The 23,240-nt window shown below is 44.8% G+C and overlaps 2 protein-coding genes across 2 annotated transcripts; both read right to left on the reverse strand.

Moving 5' to 3' along the window:
* Positions 1-5,148: 5,148 nt before the first annotated feature.
* On the reverse strand, positions 5,149-16,766 carry e2f2 (E2F transcription factor 2). The gene is made up of 7 exons (XM_070979834.1): positions 15,991-16,766; positions 8,944-9,043; positions 7,760-7,979; positions 7,284-7,445; positions 7,058-7,172; positions 6,649-6,847; positions 5,149-5,519 (listed from the first exon to the last, which is right to left on the reverse strand). The coding sequence occupies exons 1-7, from the start codon at positions 16,264-16,266 to the stop codon at positions 5,257-5,259; spliced, it is 1,335 nt and encodes a 444-aa protein (XP_070835935.1). The 5' UTR covers positions 16,267-16,766; the 3' UTR covers positions 5,149-5,256.
* A 3,522-nt stretch (positions 16,767-20,288) lies between these two features.
* On the reverse strand, positions 20,289-22,788 carry id3 (inhibitor of DNA binding 3). Its single transcript, XM_070979835.1, has 3 exons — positions 21,944-22,788; positions 21,465-21,538; positions 20,289-21,071 (listed from the first exon to the last, which is right to left on the reverse strand). The coding sequence occupies exons 1-2, from the start codon at positions 22,241-22,243 to the stop codon at positions 21,485-21,487; spliced, it is 354 nt and encodes a 117-aa protein (XP_070835936.1). The 5' UTR covers positions 22,244-22,788; the 3' UTR covers positions 20,289-21,071; positions 21,465-21,484.
* Positions 22,789-23,240: the final 452 nt, after the last annotated feature.

Here is a 23,240-nt window from a genome sequence, read left to right on the forward strand (position 1 = left end):
TGGATGTTGCGTCTCAACAGTGGTGCTGTGTTTACATTCACAAAGACAGACAAACTCGTTTTTGTGCTGCATGTCTGCTCGACAAATAACTCAGAAGCTGCACATGCAGTTTGATATCTGTGTTGTGTTGCACTTGCATGGGCGCGCGCGCACACACACACACACACACACACACACACACACACACACACACACACACACACACACACACACACACACAGTGCCTTTAAAGCGAAAGCTTGAAGGGGTGCTTATCAAAAATTCACTGGAAGACCAAACAAAGACCTTCCCTGCTTTTTTCCACACTAGCTGAGGAAATACGCCATTCAAAATATGCACTGCAGTCTTCAGAGCAAAAGCAGCAAAACTCTCCCTTTAACTTTTTCATCATTAGGAAAAGAAAAAAAAAATAAAAACGCCCACTCTTGTGAGGAAGTGAGCGCACGCGACAAACTCCAAACAATGCAGAGCCACATAAATATCTTTGCTGACCCAGTTTACCAGGCCCTCAGTCTACCATTGTTTCTGTTGCATGCTTGCATGTTTGACATCAGCGAGGGAAAGAGGTACAGATGGATGCAAACAGCTTACAGACATACATCTAGATGTCTGTTGTACTATATGTGCAACAAATGTGTGCTTGCATTCTCATTTTGCATGCAGTCATTTTTTGCATGCATGTCTGGGCTGATGTAATGCAGAGGCTTGCTGTGTCCCAACAATACCCTCCTTCAGTTTCTTTGCGGCTCCTAGTAAAGAAGCAGAGCCTTTGTGTGTCTGCCAGCCTTCCAGCCTGGGTCCTATTGTAAAACTGAACAAACCGGTCTGCTCAGGCAGTGAGCGAACGTATGGAGAGCACAAGTACAAGGACAGAGAGGAGGGAAGGAGAGGAGGAAATGAGGAATCGACAGGAAAATAGTTTTGAGAGGTGGACGATGGTGAGGGAGGGGGAGATGCACAGCACGGGGAGGAAGAGAGGGGTGGAAAGGAGAAAGAGAAACTTCATTGTCTGAGGACACCGACTGGAGTGACTCACTTCATATTTTCCCTCCTTGTCTCCACCCTTTTCCTTCCTAAACTCCACATACCTACTCATTGTCATCTCCCATTTGAACACTCGCTCCGGCCTCTGCTAATGGACGTTCTGCAGAAAGTTTTGGCTGTGAGGAAGTGAGGTGCAGCGCGTGCAGCTCCTCTCTGACGCACGCAGCAGCAGCAGCAGCAGCAGTAGAGGTCGCAGCGACATCTTCCAGTAAAGACTACGGCTGCCAGGATTTTCTCGCTGCTTCCCAGCAGCCCAGTGTTGCAGCACAAGGCCCTCCAACCTCCCCCCCTTAAAACTCTCCCTCCCCGCTCTGCTTGTTGACTCAGCTCCACCAGTCCTGCTATCAATTTACTACCCCTGTCAAGCCAGGAGGCCCAGGCTTACCGTAAAATACCCCCTCTTCTGGTCGACACGGATGACTGAAAATGGGAGGATTGGACAGAGTAAGAGAAAGAGAAAGAGGGGATTTGATTTATGGGTCAACGCGGCTCTTCAGTTTCCCTCAGGAGGAAGCATATGATGTGTCTTGAACAGGGCTGGGCCCCTACTGAAAACAATCTGCCTCAAGAACCTGCACAACTGCACTAAGAATAAGCACCGGAGAGCACCTCTGCTGCAAAATAGAGCTGTGACATTTAGTAAGACGTCACGCCTGACTCACTCGACTGAGCAGTATCTGTCTCAGTTTAGTGTCGCGCCTCATGTCCTCTGTGACATGGCGTCTCTGCTGGCATCATATGCGGTGTACCTGCTCATCGGCCTCACCCTCAGACAGACACCCTCTCCAGCATGCCAAACTTTTCCAGCCTTGCAACAGGTAGACCAACTTGTTTGTGATTCATGATCCGCAGTAAACGCAGCATTAAGTAACAATTCGCAGCGTCACAGTGTCGTTTCAGACGCTGAATAGGAATCCTGAGAACAATTAAACTCACTTTGCCTTGAACTTTTCCTCCTGCCCGTTGAATAACTCCTATTTATCCATTTAATATCTGTTAAATGGATAATTAAATCTGCTTCGATACCTCCCAGGAGAATAAAAACTGGACTAAATCAAAGGCTTTCATGCAAACACAGCCTGTCCAGACATCTATCAACGTACTTTGTGCCAGATTCAGTTCAAGGCTTTCACTAGCTCTAATGAGATTGTGTGTGGCCTTAAACACACCCCGCCATCCATAGTCACTAAATTGCTCCCACCCTTAATGAAAAAATAGCCCCATTATGTCTCTTAAGCAGTTGAGGCCCTAAACAAAGACGTGCAGTGTTTTGGCCACAGGTCGGTGCTGTTCTTTGACGAGCTGTCACTTCACTCACGCCATGCCAGCACACACTTTCTGGCAATTTAAGCATCCAGTCCATAATATTTACTGCAGTCCCTTGTTGTTAGAGCAACTGGTCTCAAGGTGTGATGTAACACAACTGAGGGGGTAGACTGTTTAGGTAGCAGTCAGAGGCTACACATTTGCATGTGTGTGTGTGTGTGTGTGTGGGTGACGGTTCAGTTTGTGACCTCTTGTTAAACACTCGAGCTGCAACATCTGTTAATGGACACTTAGCGCTAATAGACACCTGATGGTCCAGAGGCAAACAGATACAAGAGTGTGCAGCAAACTGCATGAGGAGACAGACTTTATGTGTCAGGGTAAAAATGTTCTCGTACAACCTCAACTTTTTTTTTTTCTTCCTCTCCTCATTTGAGCTGTGATGGCAACATTCAACCACAGTGGCAACCATAATGAACCCGTGGTTCCTGTTTATGATTAACTTGAGGTTCTACATCAAATCACCTCAGGAAGAGCTGAGCTAGCGTGCTGAGCTCCATTTTTACAGAGCACTTGGACAACCCTCGGGAAAGGAAAAACTGCGTGTTTTTGAAGTGATCTTGACAGACATGGACAGGTGTAAGCATGGATGTGACATTACTGTTCCAATTTAAGTGCAAGTCCATTTTTTTTCTTCAGTTTATTAGCTGAGTCACACCTTTTTTTTCCACATTGCTGCATGTAATATTCAGCAAACTTTTTTTTTTTTTGCACAGATTTCTTCATGAATTTGAGACGCGTTTTCTTGCCAATGTCTTTCCCTTCAGCAGCACTCATTAACGCCACTCCAATGACCCACTGAACTTTGACCTCCTGGCTGTCTGCCCCCTTTTCTGAGCTTGTTTCCAAAGCAACCCACTCGCAAAGAATGATGGTTGGCCTTTGTCTACCTGTCTGGTTGTGTTCATAGTCCATTGAGCATCATTGACACTCTGCGTGTCAACCTATTCTCTCTTCTCAGGGGAATGTCACTTCTTATTAGATCAATATCCTCAATGGCCAGAGGCGTACTGGTAGACACAAAAAATACAAAAAATACCCCACATTTTGAGCTCACCCCGAGGGTTTCTTCTAAACAAAAAACTCTTTCGTTTGTCAATTTTCCAGCAAGAATCAGGTCACATAAGGGGATAAGCTGCAGAGGCTAGGAAAAAAATGAATGGTTTCAATATTCATGTGAGTCCAGATGTATTTCCACTGCAGTTTTATATCAGAGCTACATTTTAAAATGTTAACTACTACTGGTTTTTGACAGGAGTGTGTAACACAAACCAGGAGAATGATTCCAAGAGTAAAGCATGGCTTCAGCATTTATTTAATCATTTCAAACAGACCACACAATATTACAAAATATTAAGTGCTGCATGTCATACAAAAACAATCGTGCCTCGTGTAAAAAGGCCAGTATCAACTTACAAAAAAAATTCAGAAAAATAGGTATAAATACAAAACAAACTATGTACAAGTAGCAGAAAGATAATGTTCAAAAAACTCTAAATTCTGAATTCACATTCTCTAATCTAGATCGTAAAAACTCACACACCAACACACCCACGTCCCAAGCCGTCCGATACACACACAAACACGCATTTTTCAAGTTTTGTTAGGACAGGACAGTTAGCTTATCTCTGCGGTGTAGAGGGAAAGCCAAAAATACATCAGCATGAAATTCAAATTTCCAAATGTCGAAGAACGCTTCGAATAAAACTTGTGGGAAAACGTCTTAAATTTGAACAGTAGAGACAAAAAATTCCTTATTGTTTCTGCTCAATCGTCTGATTTCATTCATTTCAGGACAGGAGAACAAATCACTACTCTTATTAAACTTTAATTACATCAATTAAGCCTCTGCAACACAGATGCTGCATTTAATTCATTTTGGGTTATTTCCTCAGAAATAAAAATAGTAGTTTTGCACTACTAATTCAAAAACAATCCTCTATTAAAATCAGCAAACTCACATCAATAGAGGAGCACCTGGATTTGAAATAAAGCTGCCAAACCAACAAGAGCGAGCGCGACCCTCTAGCTCAGCAGAGATTCTATAAAATACTCACTATTAGTCATTAAGTCAGTCCAGTTTCAGGTGTCAGAGGCCGCCTTTCACATTTTGGCACACAGCGCAGCACCAAACAGGTACAAGGCCTGACGTAAAGCTTAAGGCAGGAGAGAGCGAACCTGATCAGACAGAAGCGCCTTCAAAACCAGATTTCACTCAGTTCAGTTGTGGAGCCGCTCATGGACCTACAAGGATTAAGTCATTCACAGCTTCATGTGATACCTGGACTCCTAAAAACACACCCTGCATGGCTCTTCGTGGCTTTACTCTCATCCAGTGGTTGAATCCTGCAAAGCTGCACGGCAGTTAAAGCTGACATAATACAAGGCTGCCCCCTACGGGCCAAAGAGTGGCACAAACATCTAGACTTTGGAGCCAAGGAAGAACAAAAAAATTCCTGAGTTGTCACACTGTAAACACCGCCTGACACCTGAACGCATCAGAGTCCGTTGCTCCTTATGTGAAATGCATAATAACTTCTGTGTTTGTATGAGTTTATACATTTTGATCTGTGTAGCGCAATCATTTTAAACAGTGTTTCCTAATGGTTGGAGATTCCACACATCAGTGTCGATCTCAGCATCACCCGCCCTCCACCCGCCCTCCCCCCCGATCATTTTTTATAATCATATGTAGAAATGATTTTTACTTAAAATAAACAAAGGGGGTAATTCCTCCTTTGGGATCACTGGCATTAAATCAGGCATGGCAAAAACAAAGAGTGATGGCTTTATAGTGTAATATTTCCTACCTCGAGAAGGCATTCAATTAAATACCCCCCCTCCCTCTTCTCCCCAAATTTCCTCCCCCAATGCTGCATCTAAAACTCAGCTCTTCAACAGGTCTCCGAGATCATATGTGTCGAAGAAATCGGACACTCCCTCGCTGTCCTCCAGGCTCCAGAGGTAATCGTCGTGGTCTAAAGGTGGAGAGAAACTGACAAACGGGGTGTTGGGGTCCGGGGTGAAAGAGGGGCAAGGAAGCTGGTCCTCGGTGATCTGGAGCAGGCTGGGGGGCAAACCCAGCAGACCCTCGACGTCTAGCAGAGAGGAGCTGGAGGAGGCGGCCGGAGCTGCTGCAGACGTGTTGGCTGTGTTGATGAGAAGGACAGAGCAGGAAAGAGGTCGGAGTTTTATTTTCTGCGTTTGAGTTCCCAGAAGACCTCATGACAAAAACGCTGAGGCTCCGTTTAGCTGCTGAGCTGCTAAACTTTCACCACAAGCTCCAAAAAAAAGTTCATACCATTAATTTATTTTAGTTTTTGCATTTTTTAAATCCTTATACAAGTTTTTTTTCATCTTCCTTATTATCTGAATCCCTTTTTAATTCATATATTTAGCTATTTTAGCGATTTTTATTAACATTAGCCTTTTTTAAAATCATTTCTCGTTATTTTAGCATGTTGTTTACTTCTTTGGCACTTTCAACATTCATCTAACGTGTAGCACAAGTAAAGGTTGATTGACTTTCATGCAGGGAGTTAGATGAGAATCAACACATCCCTCATGTCTGATCGTTGAGTATGGAGCTACAGGCAGGAGGCTATTAGCTTAGCTTAGCTTAGCATAAAGACAGGACGTTCAGAAATACACCTACCAATGCCTCTAAAGCTCACTAATTAACCCTGATATTAAAAGAGTATGTGAAGTATAGCACTCCTGTTGCATTGCTGGACTCAAGATATGCTGTGTTATGGAGGCTAATGTAGCCTTGAGCTAGCCTCAAACAGAGCTGAGGCGACAGAGGTCTGGTGGTTCTGTCTAACACCACACCCGATTTGTAGTGCTGAAGGCTTTGCGCAACTTTTTCCACATACACAGTTGCTCTCCCCAAGACTTGTGAACACACCTTGGTTTGTAAAACCTTTCATACAAATACAACTTTGTGGTTTTGCAGGGAGTTACCCGTCAGTCTTGTTACCATGAGATAAACCGTTGTGTTTCAAGAAATGGTCATGGCGCAGCTTCTTCCACCTTTCTGCATACAGACTGGAAGAATAAGATTGCTGAGAGAGTTTTAGAGGTGCTCGTAGGACGCAGCCAGGCTCTCTACATTAGGCTACTTCCAGCCTTAAAGGTTAAGCTAGGCTAACTGTCTCTGGCTACATACATATAGAATAAACTGTATTTCTCACATTGAAGAACTATCCCTTTAGCATTTAGAGCATATGCCTATTAGCTCCCAGTGTGCATGACCCCCCCCCAGAGAGTCCAGCTTACATTCAACAGGCTCCTCTTTGACGCTGTAGCTTGGGGGCACCATCTGGGTCGTGGTTGGAGGGCCGAGTGGTTGAGGGAACTCCTTTTTGGGGGTGATGGCGCTTTTGACTGGGCTAACATCGTCAAGGCCCTCCTCTGGACACAGGTAGACCTCAATCGGGCCATTCTTGCTCTTTAAATAGATCTGTAATGAGCCCTGCTGTAAAGAGAAGAGGATGCAAAAGGTCTTTTTTAATATACGTAGAGCTCATGGCTCATAGTTTCACTGCATGCATTCCTGTTGCCTTTTTGTGCGTACATCTGTTAATAATCTGAAAACAACTAATGTGTCTTAAAAACACTGAACCAGATTTTCATCCATCTGTCAGCAGTATGTTGACACATGATGGACAAAGATGTCCTCTCTCACCCCTGCCGTGTCTGGGACCTCCAGTTTGGTGTCTGCGGGGGCTTTGACGGCGATGACCGTCTGTTCTCTGAGACTGCCGATGGAGCGGATGTCCTGATACGTCACATAGCCCAGCGTACAGTGTGGGGTCAAGGGTCAGAACAGCAGCAGAAATTAAGTGGACATTTTCATGTGTGACCGGGCCCAGAAACATGTAGATTCACACACAGCTGCATGGGAAGGATATTTCTGATTATCTTCATTTTCGGTGAGCTGTTTGAGCTGCGCGGTGCTGGAGTGGATCAGCTCGTCCAGACATTTTTCTACTCTCTCCAGGTCTCCAAGTTCTTTCCTCAGGGTGCAAGCCTTCTCTCCTCCGCCTGCACCGCCCTCAAACACATCTCCGACCCTAAGAGTAGACACATAAACATATGAATTAACAGAGAAACAAAAAGTGCGATGATGTGATTGCAATGAAAAACTGCCTTAATAGCAACTGAAAACCAAGACATGGTGTAATAAGCACTGGACATGGTTCAGATGAGGTTTCTCAATGTTGCTAAGATGTGTTGCAATACCCCTGACAGACACTAGGGGGCAGATAAGCTAAGTGTAAGCAGGAATAAGTACACTAGCCACAGATTATGTGACAGCTTTCAACAGACAAATATCTATTAAGGCTATTGCTTTCCTCAAGTTATATTCTTCTGTGGTGGTACTCACAGCCACTGGATGTTGTTCTTGGACTTCTTTCGGATTAGCTGGACTCCCTCCAGGACGTTGGTGATGTCATAGATGCGTCTCTTCTGGACCTCCAGGACCTCAGTGGCCCAGTTCAGGTCAAGAACTCCATCAGGAGACTCGGCGATCAGACCCACAAACTTCTTGGTCAGCAGGCCCAAGGAGGTGTCGTAGCGTGTCCGCTCCCCTGGAGACTTTGGAGCTGCGAGTGAAGACGCAGACGCAGGCGCGTGAGAGGAGGTATTTGCCCTGCACTACACTGGACTACAGTGTTATTTTGTATTATTTATATTACTACACTTCTATTTTAATGTACTTTTAAGCACAATTTCAATGTCCCTATTGTTGTTTTTATTGTTACTGCAGCTGCAATGTCAAGGAGCCAAAATTTTACACTCTCTTACACTTGAATAATAATGAGGTAACAATAAAGAAACCTCTCTCCAGTAAATCCCCTCTGACAGCTCGATCTCCTCCCACTAGGCTAAAAGGTGCACTCAGATATAAACAAATACTAATACGAGTAATTCATTCAGTGGATCAGCTGATGATGCAGAGAACTGACTCACTGAACTATTAAATTACTCATTCAGGCTGTCAATAGTCTGTCATGAAAACAAACGATTACATGAATGTGTCTAATAGCCGAGGCGCTGCGTGAATGTGATTCACGTTGCGTTCAGTGTTTATCAGCTATTCACCGGCTGTAAACAACATTCACACCACAGATCCGAGTCACAGTGACAGATGTCACGTCTTTTAAAGTATCACACGTGGCGTTTGAATTCATCAACTGATGCTACTCCGTTTACCACACGTAGGCCTTTCACATGAATATAATCACCCGATTGCAATTATTTGAGCTTTTCTCTTGCTAAACTTACTTAAAATTAAGTAAAAAACAGAAAGTGAAAGCAAATAAATGGCTAAAAGGAAAACAGGAATGTCATTTTTGTTTATATTTTCCAAGTTTTATACCAATAAATGGCTTTTCCTCTACATAAGGTGCATGTGTGTTAAACTGTTATTAGGCTTATACTGTAACAGTGGCATAAAATGAACAGAAAAATACAATTAAAGCATTAATCACAATTGTTTGTGTGACAACTTGTTACCTAAGATTTACACACGTTCCTGGTCACCATACAATCTATCTGTACACTCACTCCTTGGGCTCGGTATCCTGGCCGCGATGCTGCATTTGCCTTTTGGTGTGCGGAACTCTGGCAGGTAAAGAGGGTCTTCCAGGTCCAGCTTCCTTTTAGCCTGGAGAGAGAGGAAATTATGTACGTGAGGGAAAGAAAGCTGCAGCGTTCACTATGACCCAGCCGTTCTGTCATCATAAGAGTATATGTAGTGTAAATGTATTCCCCCGCTTCTAGTCCACAGGAGGCAATCTTTCATCCCTCTCCTTTAACAAGTCCCACCAACGGCACATAATAGCGAGGTAAAAGCTGAATGGAGACACTGAAGAGAAGAGCAGCCCGTCCATGAAACTGTGACATCAATGTGCTAAACAGGGGGTTGTTGAAAAGTGTCGTAAATGTGCCAACAGCCCTCAAGTGCAGGAACAAAGCACCCCCCTCACACTTTCTCAAGCACTTCAAGAGGGGCTGATCTTGTGTGTGTGTGTGTGTGTGTGTGTGTGTGTGTGTGTGTGTGTGTGTGTGTGTGTGTGTGTGTGTGTGTGTGTGTGTAGTTGTAGGCGGAGAGGGAAGAGGGGGTGATCGGCTCTCAACCCACCGCCTGGCAAAATGCAAGGAAATCCCTGGAAGCACTCAATGGCCTCTCCTCCCCCTCTCAAGCCTTCCTACGTCACCCTTCTTCTACAGCTTAACACACAGGCTCTCCACACATGTGCCCACACACACACACACACACACACACAGCAGTGTGTTGCATCATCCCGCAGCTTCAATCAAAGCACACACACGACCTTTGGACCAGAATATAAGGTGAATAACTCGATGCGGCCTTCCGCTCGTCTCAGTGACCTACATAAGGCCGTGACACTGAAAATGAAACCGACACGAGCCCAGGCTCCCTCTCAGGTTTGAGAAATGACCAACCGCCTGAAAAACAACATCTTGCGGAAACCGGCGACACCCTCGCATGCAGAATTCCTGCCAGTTAATTGTTAACTCCGACGACGACTCGAGAAAGTTCGCAGTGGATCTGTAAATATTCCCCTCGTCACGCAGCGCGCCCACACCAACCAGGCGTGGGATTTCAGCTGGACCTTACCGAGGCTGCTGGGTAATTTGTGGCATCTGGTTGCCGGAGTTCACCTCAGTCGCCTATGCTTGTGTCCTCTCTTGTCCTTTCAGCTGTCTGTCACTGCAGCGCTTATACTAGCAGGTTCAGGCAAGCGACTTTTTTCCGGAGATGAGAAAACCGGTGAATTACCCCTGTGTGGATGTGCCTGAGTGACTGTGGGGATAATGAAGGCCGCCATTGTCCCGATGCGCTCCCTGACGTGTCCACCTGTCGACTGGCGACATCTGGAGAAGTGTGTGTGCTGTTGGCGGGCCAGTTTTTAATCCCTACAGCACACAGGAAGCCAGAAAGACCTCCACTAGGACACAGAAATACACAGATGAGGGCTGTGATACAGCTACAAAATGGAGACTGATTGCATTTATGAAGACCTCTTGTGGGATTAAAAGCTGTCCTTCACATTGGCTCAGAGTCTGGACAGTAGCTGTCAAACGCCAGGGGTCGCAGAGAGAGACCAGATGACGCCGGTTAGTGTCTAGAAGCAGTGACAGCTGTAGCTTAAACAGACGGACGATCTGTCTGGTTTTAGGCTACATCCACACTACTCTGGTGTTTTATGACCCCTAAAACTGAGACTTTTAGAAACGCTGCTGACCCCGTTTTAGTTTGAAAACTCTTGGGTCCTCTGATTCGTCACGCCCCCGTCACATGACCCCGAAGACATTAAACCACATCAGCTTGTATGCATCTTTGAGCCTTGACAGCCAGCGCTTAATTCAACCGTCTGCATCACAGTTCTGCATTTTATCACGCTGCTACCGCCTGGAAGCACCGAACACCGGCACGCACAGTCAGTACTGAAGAAAAAAAAAAAACAGCCGTCACTTAAGAACAATGTTCAAACCTTCTATGACCTAAATGTGCAGATCGAACTGCACCCGCGCTAACATTTCTCAGGCTTGTAGGTCTACAGCCACAGGCACGGTGACATGTTGTAAGAGCGGCAGCAACGGTTTCACCCTGCAGCTGCGTGGCTTAGGGTGGGGGCTCGGGTGCTCCCTTTTTTACATGAGGGATTTCTCTGGTGAGTCAACCATATTACGCAAACAGCGCTTCATCTGGCGGAGAGACAGTCTGCCGTCTCTCTCTCCCTCAGCCTGCTCACAGACCACTGAGAGAGGAGCGTAATCTTTAGAAAAACAGTGGCCACGATTTAGCAGAAGCACATGCTGCCTGAGATGCTATCAGGGGGCTCAAAACACCCTGAAAGACAAAATCTGATTTGGATTAGTCTGAGACAGAAAGGACATTATAGTAAGCACATGTTGCTCATATTTAAACCAGTTTCTGTGTAGTTATTGTGCAGCAAGCCACTGTTTAGGCCAATTGGCGCGAGGGGAAATGGGAAAAGCCTGAGTCAAATACACTCCTATTAGCTCTTTATCTCCAAGACTCGCAGTATCACCCCGCTCACGTTTGCCATAACCTCACCCTGCCTGCCTGTCCAGTTACACCCAAGCCCTGCACATGGCCTGCCGTGTTTGCTGTACATTCTTCGCTGTGGAGATTTCACCACAGCGGCGTTTCTCACACAAAGTCACAGTCACGTGAGGGCCTGTCTGCCGCCGGGCCTCTCTTCATACCAACACGCCGCGTCCGTCGGGCTGCGTGGGACTTCAATCCGAGCCAGGGGCAAGTTAGAGTATGCCTCTACTCCTCTGTACACAAACCCCTCACTGCCACACCCTCAGCGAGTCAAAGGAAAAACAATGCCTGCATTGCTGATGAGAATGTCCCTCAAGAGGTAAAAGAGAAGGGTGGATCTGCCCATTTGGGTTGGTGGAGGAGGAGGAGGAGGGCTGCTTTGAAATGCAAAACTGGCCTTATTGAGGACCCTTTGCTCCAGAAGCCTCAGGCTGGGGTAAAACAAGGTGGATGACAAGGAACAGAGTAGAGATTTTTGTGAGTGCATACAGTTGGCAATGTGGCCGATGTGACGCCAGAGTGTTGTCAGTGTGAATGGGGGCCGGCCGAGGGGCCCCCAAGAGTGAACTCAAGAGGTGATTCAAGTTGGAGGTTATGAGTGGAAGAGATTTGTTTTCATGGAGTTTGTATCAGCGCCGATGCATTTTTGGCAGATTGTGCACATTCCATGGAAATGTGGGAACGCACACTTTTGACATAAGCAGGGAATAAGCGGGACATTGTTCCTGGTGGCGGACAAACCGGCCATTTGGCTGTAGTAAACACTGCTTGTTGTATCTGAAACAGGCAAATTCATTCATCTGCGCGAGAGAGAGAGGTCTTCCCTGGACTTTGGAGGGAGGCCTCGCTCCTGTAACACATTTACATCACTATCAAGCTGAAAGGAAACAGGAGTGACTCAACACTATCAGCAGCCTACACACCCCGGGTAAAACTCACATGACAGGCGCTAATACACGGCCTTTTACTACAGTCAGCAAGACCAGTGAGTAAAGATGAGATTTCTGCAGCTGAAGTCAAATACATCCAGTTAAACATTAACTTCTCCTCAGAGGGTCTTCAAACACACGTGCCCCGCGGGTTAACTTTCGATTACTGTAAGCACGACTCGTATGCAGATTTGTTTGGCTTGTTTTGTGCTTAAAGGAACCCAGATGTTCATGCCGAGCCGAGCATCCTGTTGAGAAAAAAGCTAAAAAGACAGTGGTTATTATGTTGTTGAAGTTGAAGGAAGTGAGCTGTACATGAAGAGGCAGCACTTCCTGTAAACACAAGACCCATGACTGAACACGCAGCGAAGCAACGCAGACGGCGCTCATTACCGCGTTCATGCTTGGTGATGAACTGAAATAATTCAGTTATATCAAATGCATGCTGCATGCTTGCTGTGCTCAAGACATAAAACTGCAAGACAGCTGGTCTGCAACCAGGTCCTGAGTCAGCCAGAAACTCCCTTTAAACACAATCATAACACACATTTGCATGATTACTTCACGTATTGCGCACATCACCTGCACTAACACCACTTCTTTATGCACAAATAAACAAAGCGACAGCCTGTGCTTGGCTTATGATTTCATCTTTTATGGTATGAAACATGAAGGGAAAAAGGCTAATTTGTTGACAAGTTGTATGAAACCCGTGGATTTATTTTTAACCAGTCCACACCAGCTGCGGAGACGATGCTCTGCGGCTGAAAACAGGAGCTCGCCTTAAGCTGGGCACTGTTCTGTGCCTCTAACCCTCCGCGTTTAAGGTATTTGGACGAAACGTGGTAGAATTTAGGACATGACCCTAAATGACTCGACGCTTTAGAAATTCAGGCCTGTCTCAGAGACGGTAAAGCCCCCTTAAAAAGCCAGACTGAAAACAATAACTCCTTCAAAGCACTACCTAAAAAGTCAAGAAAAAAACGCTTGGAAGATAAAACTAAAAAGAGGAAGCTGTGATCGTCGCCTCCAAGAGGGTTTTTGAGGCGGGTGGAAGGAAGGAAAACGGGCCACTGCGACAATGGCACTTTTAGAAAAGGGAATTAAACGGGATGACAAGGCTTAATGCGTCTCCAGTGTTCACACACAAGACAAGGAGCTTCAGCCAATCACGGACTCGAAGTAGAATTTGTTCCAGAATTGAAGAATTAGCTGATGTGCTGAAGTGTGCAAAGGAAGTTTCATAATTGAGGGACTTTTTGGACTTTTGAAACCGACCCTGCAATTTCCCAAGTGCATCATCCCTTTTCACCGCAATCACAATCTCATTTCCGTGGCAAGTTACACCTGTGACTGAGCAAAAAGACGAAGAAGACGAAGCTTAACAAAGGCCCATAAATGTATGTACTGTATGCATGGCAGAGAGAATAGACAACACCATTATCAGTGTGAAAAAACACTCAGCGCACAGGCTCCTTATCACTGACCTGTCAACATTTCTGAGGACAACATAGCAGTACATGTATAATAAACCCCTATCAGCCCACACCCAAGACCCTCTCTATTAGCCCGGGCCCATTACAGGCAAATTATCCGTCACGTGAACTGGTTTTCACGTAGCCTGGGAACCAGACTAATCTGCGAGCTCATGTTTTATTTGCTCTGGCAGATGCATCTGGAACCCATCCCATTCAGACAGATTTCAACCCGATCTGGTCCGTGTCAGGCCAATCACAATCATTTATTTAATACAGGGCTGGTTCGATATGACACAAACAAGATGGCTGCCAGAGGGAGGTCAGGCATGAGGGAAAAGGCATAATAGTTTCACATGTAACTCTGTGGGTTGAGGGTTAATCTCAAGCGAGCCACAGCTGGTGATTGTTGGTACAGCCGGAAAGCTAACCAACACGGTTTTTGTGAGTTTTAATCTGTTTCTGCAAGTTTGAATAAAGAGTGTTTTTGCAATGATGTGCAAGGTAAAATGATTAGTTTATGGAGTCTGGTGCTTTTGAGGAGAGCAATGCAAAGACAAAAAACAGTGGCAAGAACAAACACTTTTAGTGGACGTACACTGATGGACGCAGCTGCCCACGAGACCCGTTTTGAGGCTGAGGTGATCTACTGGATCAATTCTACTGAATTCTGAACATATCAGACATTTATACACCAAGAAATGTAGGTAATGTAGGTCTGTATGTTCACAGACATGTCAGTGCTTCAGTATCACAGCTCATCTCTGCTCGCTGCAGTCTGTTTACATTTTTCCGTCGCTCAGGGCGAAGGCACACGTCTCCATGCTGCGATTGGTTGTTGGTCTATTCAGTCACATCCAGAGGCATTTTGATCTGCGCCCACTGATAACGCCGATAATCAAAAAACAAACAGCGGGTTTTCAGACATGCCAGGCGAGCCTTAAACGCTGGATTAAATGCAGCAAACATAAATGGAGAATTGTAACATGCGATATGAACACACCTAACACTTGACTTGTCACAAGTGCACCTTGGCATATGATAAGCCAGGTGGTAGCCTGTTTCTCACTTTACTTATGTCCCACTAATCCTCTTGGAGCACCTATTAGTGAATACAGGACTCCAAGGGCAGGAGGTTAACATGAGATTTGGAGACCCTGCACAGCCTCTCACCCCTAACCTATTTAGCCTTCCTGCAAATCACGGTCTAAAAGACTGAATATGACGAGCACCAGCGGGTGTGGAGCACTTAGCACGATGCTGGGTGTGATCCCATCAGATCATAAAGCTATTCACATAAGGAAGAGGGAGCATACTTGTGAATACACAGCAGGATTAGAGCATATGTTGACCTTCTCCTTGCATAAACTCACGAGAATGGCAGTTGTGGGGTTATGACCCTCCACCTCCTTCCGACAGTGACATGAACAGGTTACACAGGTCCTGCACGGCCTTCATGGCAGGTGCAGTAGGAGCAGCTGTCATATGGGTGTAATCACAAGAAAAGCTGTCCAAATAGAGGAGCCGCTAATGACCCGGGAACATTTCTTGTCAAATTAAAGCAGAGTTTTAGTTCACAAAAGGGTTAACGCAACAGATAGAGGGTGAGACTGTGTGTTTACAGCGGTGTCCTCCACCAGCCTGCTCACCCTGCAGCATTGTTTGATTATGTAAAAGCCTAAAAGCCACCCCGGCTACATCCCACCGTGGGGGCCACTCATCCTTCCTTTTCACAACAAAGGGGCCCCAAACACTATCAACTGCCCCCCCACCTTCTTCCACCAAAGCCATCAAACATAGCCTGCACACACACACGCACACACGCACGCACAGCGTCTGCTCTCCTCTAGCTGTGGCTGGACAGCGGGGGAAAAGATGTGACACCGTGCACACGCACCCAGCAGCAGTCACAGTGGCTCCTCTGTGGCTTATCGCGTCAGAACATATTTGAATGTGGCCCCGGACGCCTCTAAACATGCATACCAATGGAAATCAAGAATTAGTCCACCCACACAGCTCACAGCACTGGACTTGGTATTTGGTCATTAAAATAATGTGAGTTCGTGCTGCAGGCTTGAATTTGAAGTGTGTGTGTTCGGTTCGTTACCGGCAGTCGCCCGGAGGATGATCTGATGGGTTTAGCCTCCGGTCCGTGGGGGGTTGAATACAGGCTGTTGGCTCTTTGTTCGGCCGCGGCGGTGTTGCAGATTTGGGTGAAATAGCCGGCCGGTACCGTGTTCATCGGCGGGCTGGACAGTCCGGTGCTGAAGAACTCTGTCTTCACTCCTCCGGCGGACAAAATCTTCATTTTCTGCTGGGAGCAAGGCAGCCCCACTGGTGGCCGACCCGATGCCGGAGAGACGCCTTTAGGCATCCGCATCATTTTCCTGAGTAAACTAAATTTAACCGGATTGGTCAAACGCAGGGAGAAGTGTGCCGGCGGCTAAGCACTCAACGAGCTGCTAAATCGTTCCCTGATATTAGCAAAACGCTGCTGCTATCGGTTTTGTGTGAAGATGTATTTCTAACCTCCGATTATAATAAGAAAATAGCCTGGAGCACCTCATACATCTGAGATCAGCCTATTAAATGCACAATGCATGAATTAAACGTGCAATTCAGCCGTATTTTGTAACAGTATTAATCAGTAAATGCACCGGGGTGGTCGCTGTTAATACCCTTTGTCCGATAACAAAGTGCGCACGGAACTTGCTGTAAAAGTTCTGGTTCAATAAATAAAAATTCAAACACCCTGTATTTAAAAGTCCGATACCAGACGGCGTCCAGGTCTCACCGAGATCCGGGCTCCACCTTGAGATTTACAGCTTATTGTGACCCCTTCTGATGCGGAATCCGACCCGGTCTGTGACTCCTGTCCGTCCACCTCAGAGCTCCGCTCTCCATACAAGGGGACAAGAGCTGGGGAAGAACAGCTTTTTTAGCGCCAAACTTCGTCCCGCGAAATTTGGATCTCCCGCGGTTAGAACTCGCCTCTGATTGGCTGGCGGCACGTTCGGCTTGTCATATTTGCATAAAACAGTTGTACGCGCATGGGGCCTCTCGTCTTAAAGGGGACGTAGCAGGATTTCGGGACATAATGTTCTTTTATTTTCAGACAGGAGCTGGACACAATGAGCTCTTATTATTCTGAATGTAAATGAGTCCAGTCTATACCATCACACATACAATACAGGAGTCGTAATTTTGTTGTTACCGCACTTTTTGTGGTTATTACAGGCCATGATAAGCAGATATCTGACCTTCATCTTGCATAATACACCACCCTAGGCTTCAACTGCCTGTCCATAAATACAAAACTCTGCTGAGCAGGCATGTCTTTGACTTAATAGAGCTTTATTCTATATTTAAGTCAACACCAGAGTTTTAAAATAAGGTATATTAGAAGAATATTCTGTATGTATCTGATGTAATGGCGCATCCACAGAATTGAATTGGGATATTTGAATATTTAACTCAAGACAATACAATGTGCAGTGTGTGTGTATTGTACAACAATAGGATGTAGTGCAGGCTATATTTCCCAAATAGTGGTGAACTGTTTTATGTAACTTTATTAAAACTTTTATGTTGTGAAGGCTAGTGTTTGACTGCTCCTGACTATAATTTTCCCGGATCATTTCTATAGTAAGAATAAAGCCATTTCACTGTTTACATAGAAACAATATCCCACTTGATGAAAGTGTATTGTGGCCTGGTGCAAGGTGCTACTGGGGATAGTCTGTAGACGATAATTGGATTCATTCAGTACCACTCTTGCTTATTGGCTCAGAGGAGATATTGAAAGAAAACAACCCATCCCCCATTCACAGCTTCCAGACCCAAGCCAGATGACTTGACCCCCACTGGCCAAGGCAAAGTAGACTCCCAACCAAGGCAAGCCTATTGTCTTACCTCTTTAAATTAAATGCTGAAAAACTGTTCTGAATGCAAGATAAGATAATTATTATTCACTCAAGATAGCGCCTAATGAATTTATATAAGATATATGCAGAGGACTAAGGCTGAGGGGGAACGCTGACTCAGCTGCTGGCTTATTACACTGGGTAAGATATCTTAACTCTCAACTGTCTGTCGGTTGAGAAATTTGCTTTGCAGCTCACATGATATTGCAACATTTAACAGATGGCAGAGGCAAGAAATACTAACAGAGCTGTCATAATAACAAATCATCTCCACCCTCCATTTCTTCCTCTTTCATACCAAACTACAAAATGAAGTACTCTTTAGAGATGCCCACAGTCATGGGAATCCATGACATGAAGAACCAGTTGCTGACCCAGCAACACAGTGATATACTGGGCTGACACACAGAATTAACCTGATCAGTAACTTTGACACTCTTGACACAATGCATCATTATTATTCTCACAATATTGCTTGTCATTGATAACTGTTTTCTAAACTGAAAAAAATAATAATTCACATGGATTTAAATGGTGCAAAGCTTAATAATATATATATACACACACACGCACGCACACACACACACACACACACACACACACACACACACACACACATATATATATATATATATATATATATATATATATATAATGTGAAACATCTCATGGTGGAGGGTCTTTGTGCTCAGTCATCTCTGTCTTCTACCAAACCAATCTGGATTTGTTGCAAGGTCAAAGAGTTGTATTTCTGCGTCAAAGCGGCACTTGACCTGCAGAAATTCATTTTGACATCCTGAGCAACAAGTTTATCTTGTGCTTTGAGCGCTTACATTCCTGGGATGTCAGGAGGACACAAGTCGCTGCATCCTCATCCAACATCCCCATCTTGTGGTGTGGACTGGGACCTGCAAGGCCTTGAGCATTGCTTCTTGTTTATCTTTCCATAAAAATAAATAAATAAATGAAAATACACAATTGGTGCTTGCTGTTATTTTCAGGAGATCAAATTGTCCATATATTCAAACAAAAATATATGAAGCAACAAATGGAAAAAATGACAATGTTTATTTCTGAGGCAGTGTTCGTTAGGTGTTCTTTCAACTTTATGCTAGTAGGTGAAGAAATAGACACATATATAAAAAGCAACTATGAAGGTCAAATGTCTATATACAAGTCAAACTGAGAGCAATGGTGCAGAGTGCACCATTACACCATAAAGTGTATGTGAGGTATATGTATACATGCCTGTATACAGTTTATGGGATTTATATTTGACAATGATGATGATAAGTACATCTTAAAAAGAGTGTGCATTTCAACTTCATCAGATTGATTAGCACGGGAAAGATATTGTTGTGTCTGTTTATTTTGGTGTACAGTGTTCTGGAGCGCCTACCAGAGGGAGGGAGTTGGAACAGATTGCGTTCAGGGTGTGATGGATCTGAAGTGATCTTCCCTGCTGGTTTCCTGACAGTGGAGATGTGTAGATGGATCCTGAGGTGGGGGCAGATTGGCAGCATTAATTTTTTTCTGGAATTAATGACAGAACAAATAAAATAGAGTCAAAATATGAAGTCCACAAAGGCGGATATCATTGCAAAATGATACGATGTTATGTTCAAACCTTATAGCTCATCTTCTAAGGCTCTCTTGAATATACTCTATGTGTGAGGTGTGTGGATTGAAACCTTTGCGCCAATAATCCACTTTCACCACTAGATGGAGCTGTATCCTCACTATTAGCAGTATACTGAACTAATCAGCTTATTCAAAATATACTGGAGAGCCTGATTATTTTGTTTGCTGCCTCTTTTAAGTTTAGTAGGCCTGTAAATAACAAGGTAAGTAATAAGACTACAAAACATGTCTTCACTGTTGCTGAGGGTCCAGATTAAGGCCCTGGTAGTCACCGTTTAAGGGTCTTAGATTCCACAAGGTGGAGTAGTTTGCTCAGCTTTCGAGACCAGCTCAGTACAGTAACATTAATTTCCAAACCTGTCCATCTATCATTAGATAGTTATATTCTCTCTGTTGGCCTAATTCTGATGGAGCATGTATGCTGCAGTCCAGGTGATGCTCTTCAGCCGCCAAGGTCTACATGTTTATACATATGCTGATCTGGTGTCATGAATGTTGATATGAAGATGATCATCACGGCCTTCAAGATTCATGAATGATCAGAATGGTCGATTCATGATCACGTAACATCCTCTCCTCTTCACCATTAAGGAAGTTCAGCTGCTTTAAACTGGTGGCAGCTCATGCTTTGGAAAATTAGAAGCACTCACAGGAAACTCCCTTCGTTTGATTTCCAACCACTCAACCTCAAGTTTCATCTGAATACATCCTGTTGTATCAGCATTTCATTGTCATCCAAAGCCTAAAAAGTCACGTCAGCGTCACCCTTAACGTCTGAATAACACGAGATCAAACACTTTCATTTTTTCAAACATACCATACCGGCCAAACTGTTTCACATCTTTTTTTTTTTTTTATTATTTCATTACATAAGAACATACATACAAAGCACACTTTATAATAAAGAGTTTATGAAACTCACAGCACGTTGTCTGTAGAAATAACACAATCCCTACAAACATTTACAATCAACTCTAGTATAGAGTTCTGATTATACCTAAGAAAACCCAAACTCCCATTCAGAAAAAATACCAACATCACATACCCACAGCAGATATGTACACATTCGTATGAAGTTGTAACGGTCAGATCTTTAGAAACCAGACTAGGTGGGGAAATAATGCAGGGGTAATTAAATGAGATGATGTGAGACTCAGTGTGAAAAGGGTTCAGGCTGGGTGTGGAGTTCAACCCCCCCCCCCCCCCCAAACAAAAAAAAGTCTGTTTGGAATGCAACATGCACACACACAAAAAAGGAAAATAAAAGAACAATGTACCAATATTTCTACTTCTACCTACAGGGGATCCCAGGTTTTTGGAGGAGGGCATGTAAAGCCGGTTGCTTCAGTTTCCAATCCTGGCTTCTGCTTTGGTGTGTTGATTTGTCTGTCCAGGGCCAAAGAATGAGTCTCTGTTTTCTTGCTCATGCACTACTGTTGATCCCCACTCATCTAGGAAACGGGTCCACTTTTTTCTTGTCTTTTCTTTCTTTCTTTCTTTAAACCCTCCACCTCCCTCCTCCTCCTCCTTCTTCTTCTCCTTCTCTTCCAAATACCTATCCCACCCTTTCTGCCCCTCTTGTCCTCTTGCCCGGAGTGAAGTGGAGACATGTGTTTCCCTGCACCTGCATGGAGAGAAAGGAAGAAAAGTTAAGTCAGATCTCTCCCTCTCACCCTCCCTCCCTCCCTGCAGAGGAGAGCAGACAGACTGGCGCCGAGCATGGAACTTTCATTAACCCCAGGCAGATAGCAATGAATCCGCTACACATTCACTGGCCTGTCTAATTGGCAACTGTGGCGAATGTGGAGGGTACAGGCACTTTCATCCCCCAGCATATCAATACCAACACTATTCCCACTGCTATTAAAAGTTTTATTTTTAAATTATTACACTTTAAAAGCCAAAACAAGACACTGTTGTGACTCTGAGTGAGTTGCCAGAAGACAGGATGTTTCCAAGCTCATTCATCTTGTGATCTTATTAATTTATGATTGATTGCTGAATGATGAATACCTACCATAATATACCATCGTCATCCTAATGGCACAACCGCCCTTCTTCTTTGGAGAAATTGCGAGTAAGGTCGGCAGTCTGAATGGAGAGCAAAAAGAAGCAGTGTTAGACGCTGACACTCTCACTCTAAAGGCATCTAATCGAGAATAACTGCCTGTGCGGGGGGTGTAACACGTTTCCCACATCAGCACACATTAGAGAACATCTGCTACAAAGCACCGTACTTGGCTAAAACACAACATAAGCGCCATGCATGCAAGCAGGGACGCGTGTTAGGTTGCAAGGCATGACCGCATGAGTCGCAAAAGGAACAAACTTTACAAAATCCGCACACTGGACTGTGACGTTAAACCATCATTGGCCTTTCGGGTCGATGCAGAGCTCTGCGGTGCAAAAAGCCGCAGAAGAGCTGCTGCTAGTGAACGTCGGTGTGTGTTGATGCTGAGGGAACTAGCATCCAGCCCACCGTGCATCTCCCCTCACCTTTATTGACAGAACCATCTCCGGCGCGGCCGTGTCCTCCGCCTCAAGCGCGATCTGCAGGTCGAAGATGTAGTCGATGACGTGTTGCAGGATCTCCACCTGGCTGACCGACTCGTTCTGCGGGATGCTGGGCACCAGCTCCTTCAGCTTGGAGTAGCAGTCGTTCATGTCGCACAGGGCGCTCACCGGCTCCTCCAGACACGAGTGTTTATTCCGGCTGATGGCGAGACTCTGCTCCGAAATACAGCACACGGCCTTGTAGCAGCTCCTCACCGAGCGGACGGGACTAATGGCTTTCATGATGAAGGCAGCGGTGAGACAATAACAACAACAACGAGAAGCCTCGGCTTGGTGTCTGAGTTCAAGTTTGTGACGCTTTCTTTCTCTTGAGCCTTCCCGTCACTGTCCTGAAGCGATACAGTGCTCTGACAGCAGCTTACAGTTAGGTTTTTATACACCGAACGCCCGCGAACGCCCCCTTTCTCGCACCGTGCGCTGATTGGCCAATGTACAGAGCAAGCGCGCTCTCATTGGCTGAGATCACCTTGTGGAAGCGTTGGAAAGAATGAGGAAATTAGGCTGGGGATGCCTGGAGGCGATTGTCAATCAATTAGTTACCTCTTTCAGGTGGTGGTATTTATTTGAAACGGGAAGCAAATGTTCTCAAAGGAGGCGCGTTACAGATTTAGAGGAATCTCCAGTAAAACGAGGAATACTTTTAGGTTACAGCTGCTTAACTCTCTAGGAGTAATTGCAAGGAGATTGTTGTTTTAATTATAGACTTTACAACAGTGTCTGTCTCACTTTTACTTGTATAAACAGCTGCAATTCCAGACAATCTCAACATCTCAACAATAGAGATCCTTACGTTTATCATAGAGCTGCTCCATTTGAGATCATTATGCACATTTTTTTTAAAATTGATTTCAGTAAATCCTTCTTGGGGTTTGGCTACATGTTGTGTGTCAAGAACATGAAAACACTGAATGAACATTCTGATAGTCATATAGATAGATATGATAATACGTAGAAAAGTTGGATATCTAAGTTGTTTCTACCCTTATTTTAGGACTCCTACCCCAAAATAGTGTGCATACAAAAATAAAATGTTGGAAATAGGGTATCTATATAATATAGGTAAAAGGTCAGTGGATTTTTAGCCTATTTTCTAAAGTAGTTAATTGCTGAGCAGATGTTATTCTGATGATGATCACTTGATGTGGACTTATTGACTATTTATATATGTTTTGATGGCTTGTAGCCCTCTGCTATAGTCCGATTGTATTTGTCTAGTATA

The sequence above is a fragment of the Chaetodon trifascialis genome, chromosome 14 (genome assembly GCF_039877785.1).
Source record: "Chaetodon trifascialis isolate fChaTrf1 chromosome 14, fChaTrf1.hap1, whole genome shotgun sequence".
In the NCBI taxonomy this organism is placed as follows: domain Eukaryota; kingdom Metazoa; phylum Chordata; class Actinopteri; order Chaetodontiformes; family Chaetodontidae; genus Chaetodon; species Chaetodon trifascialis.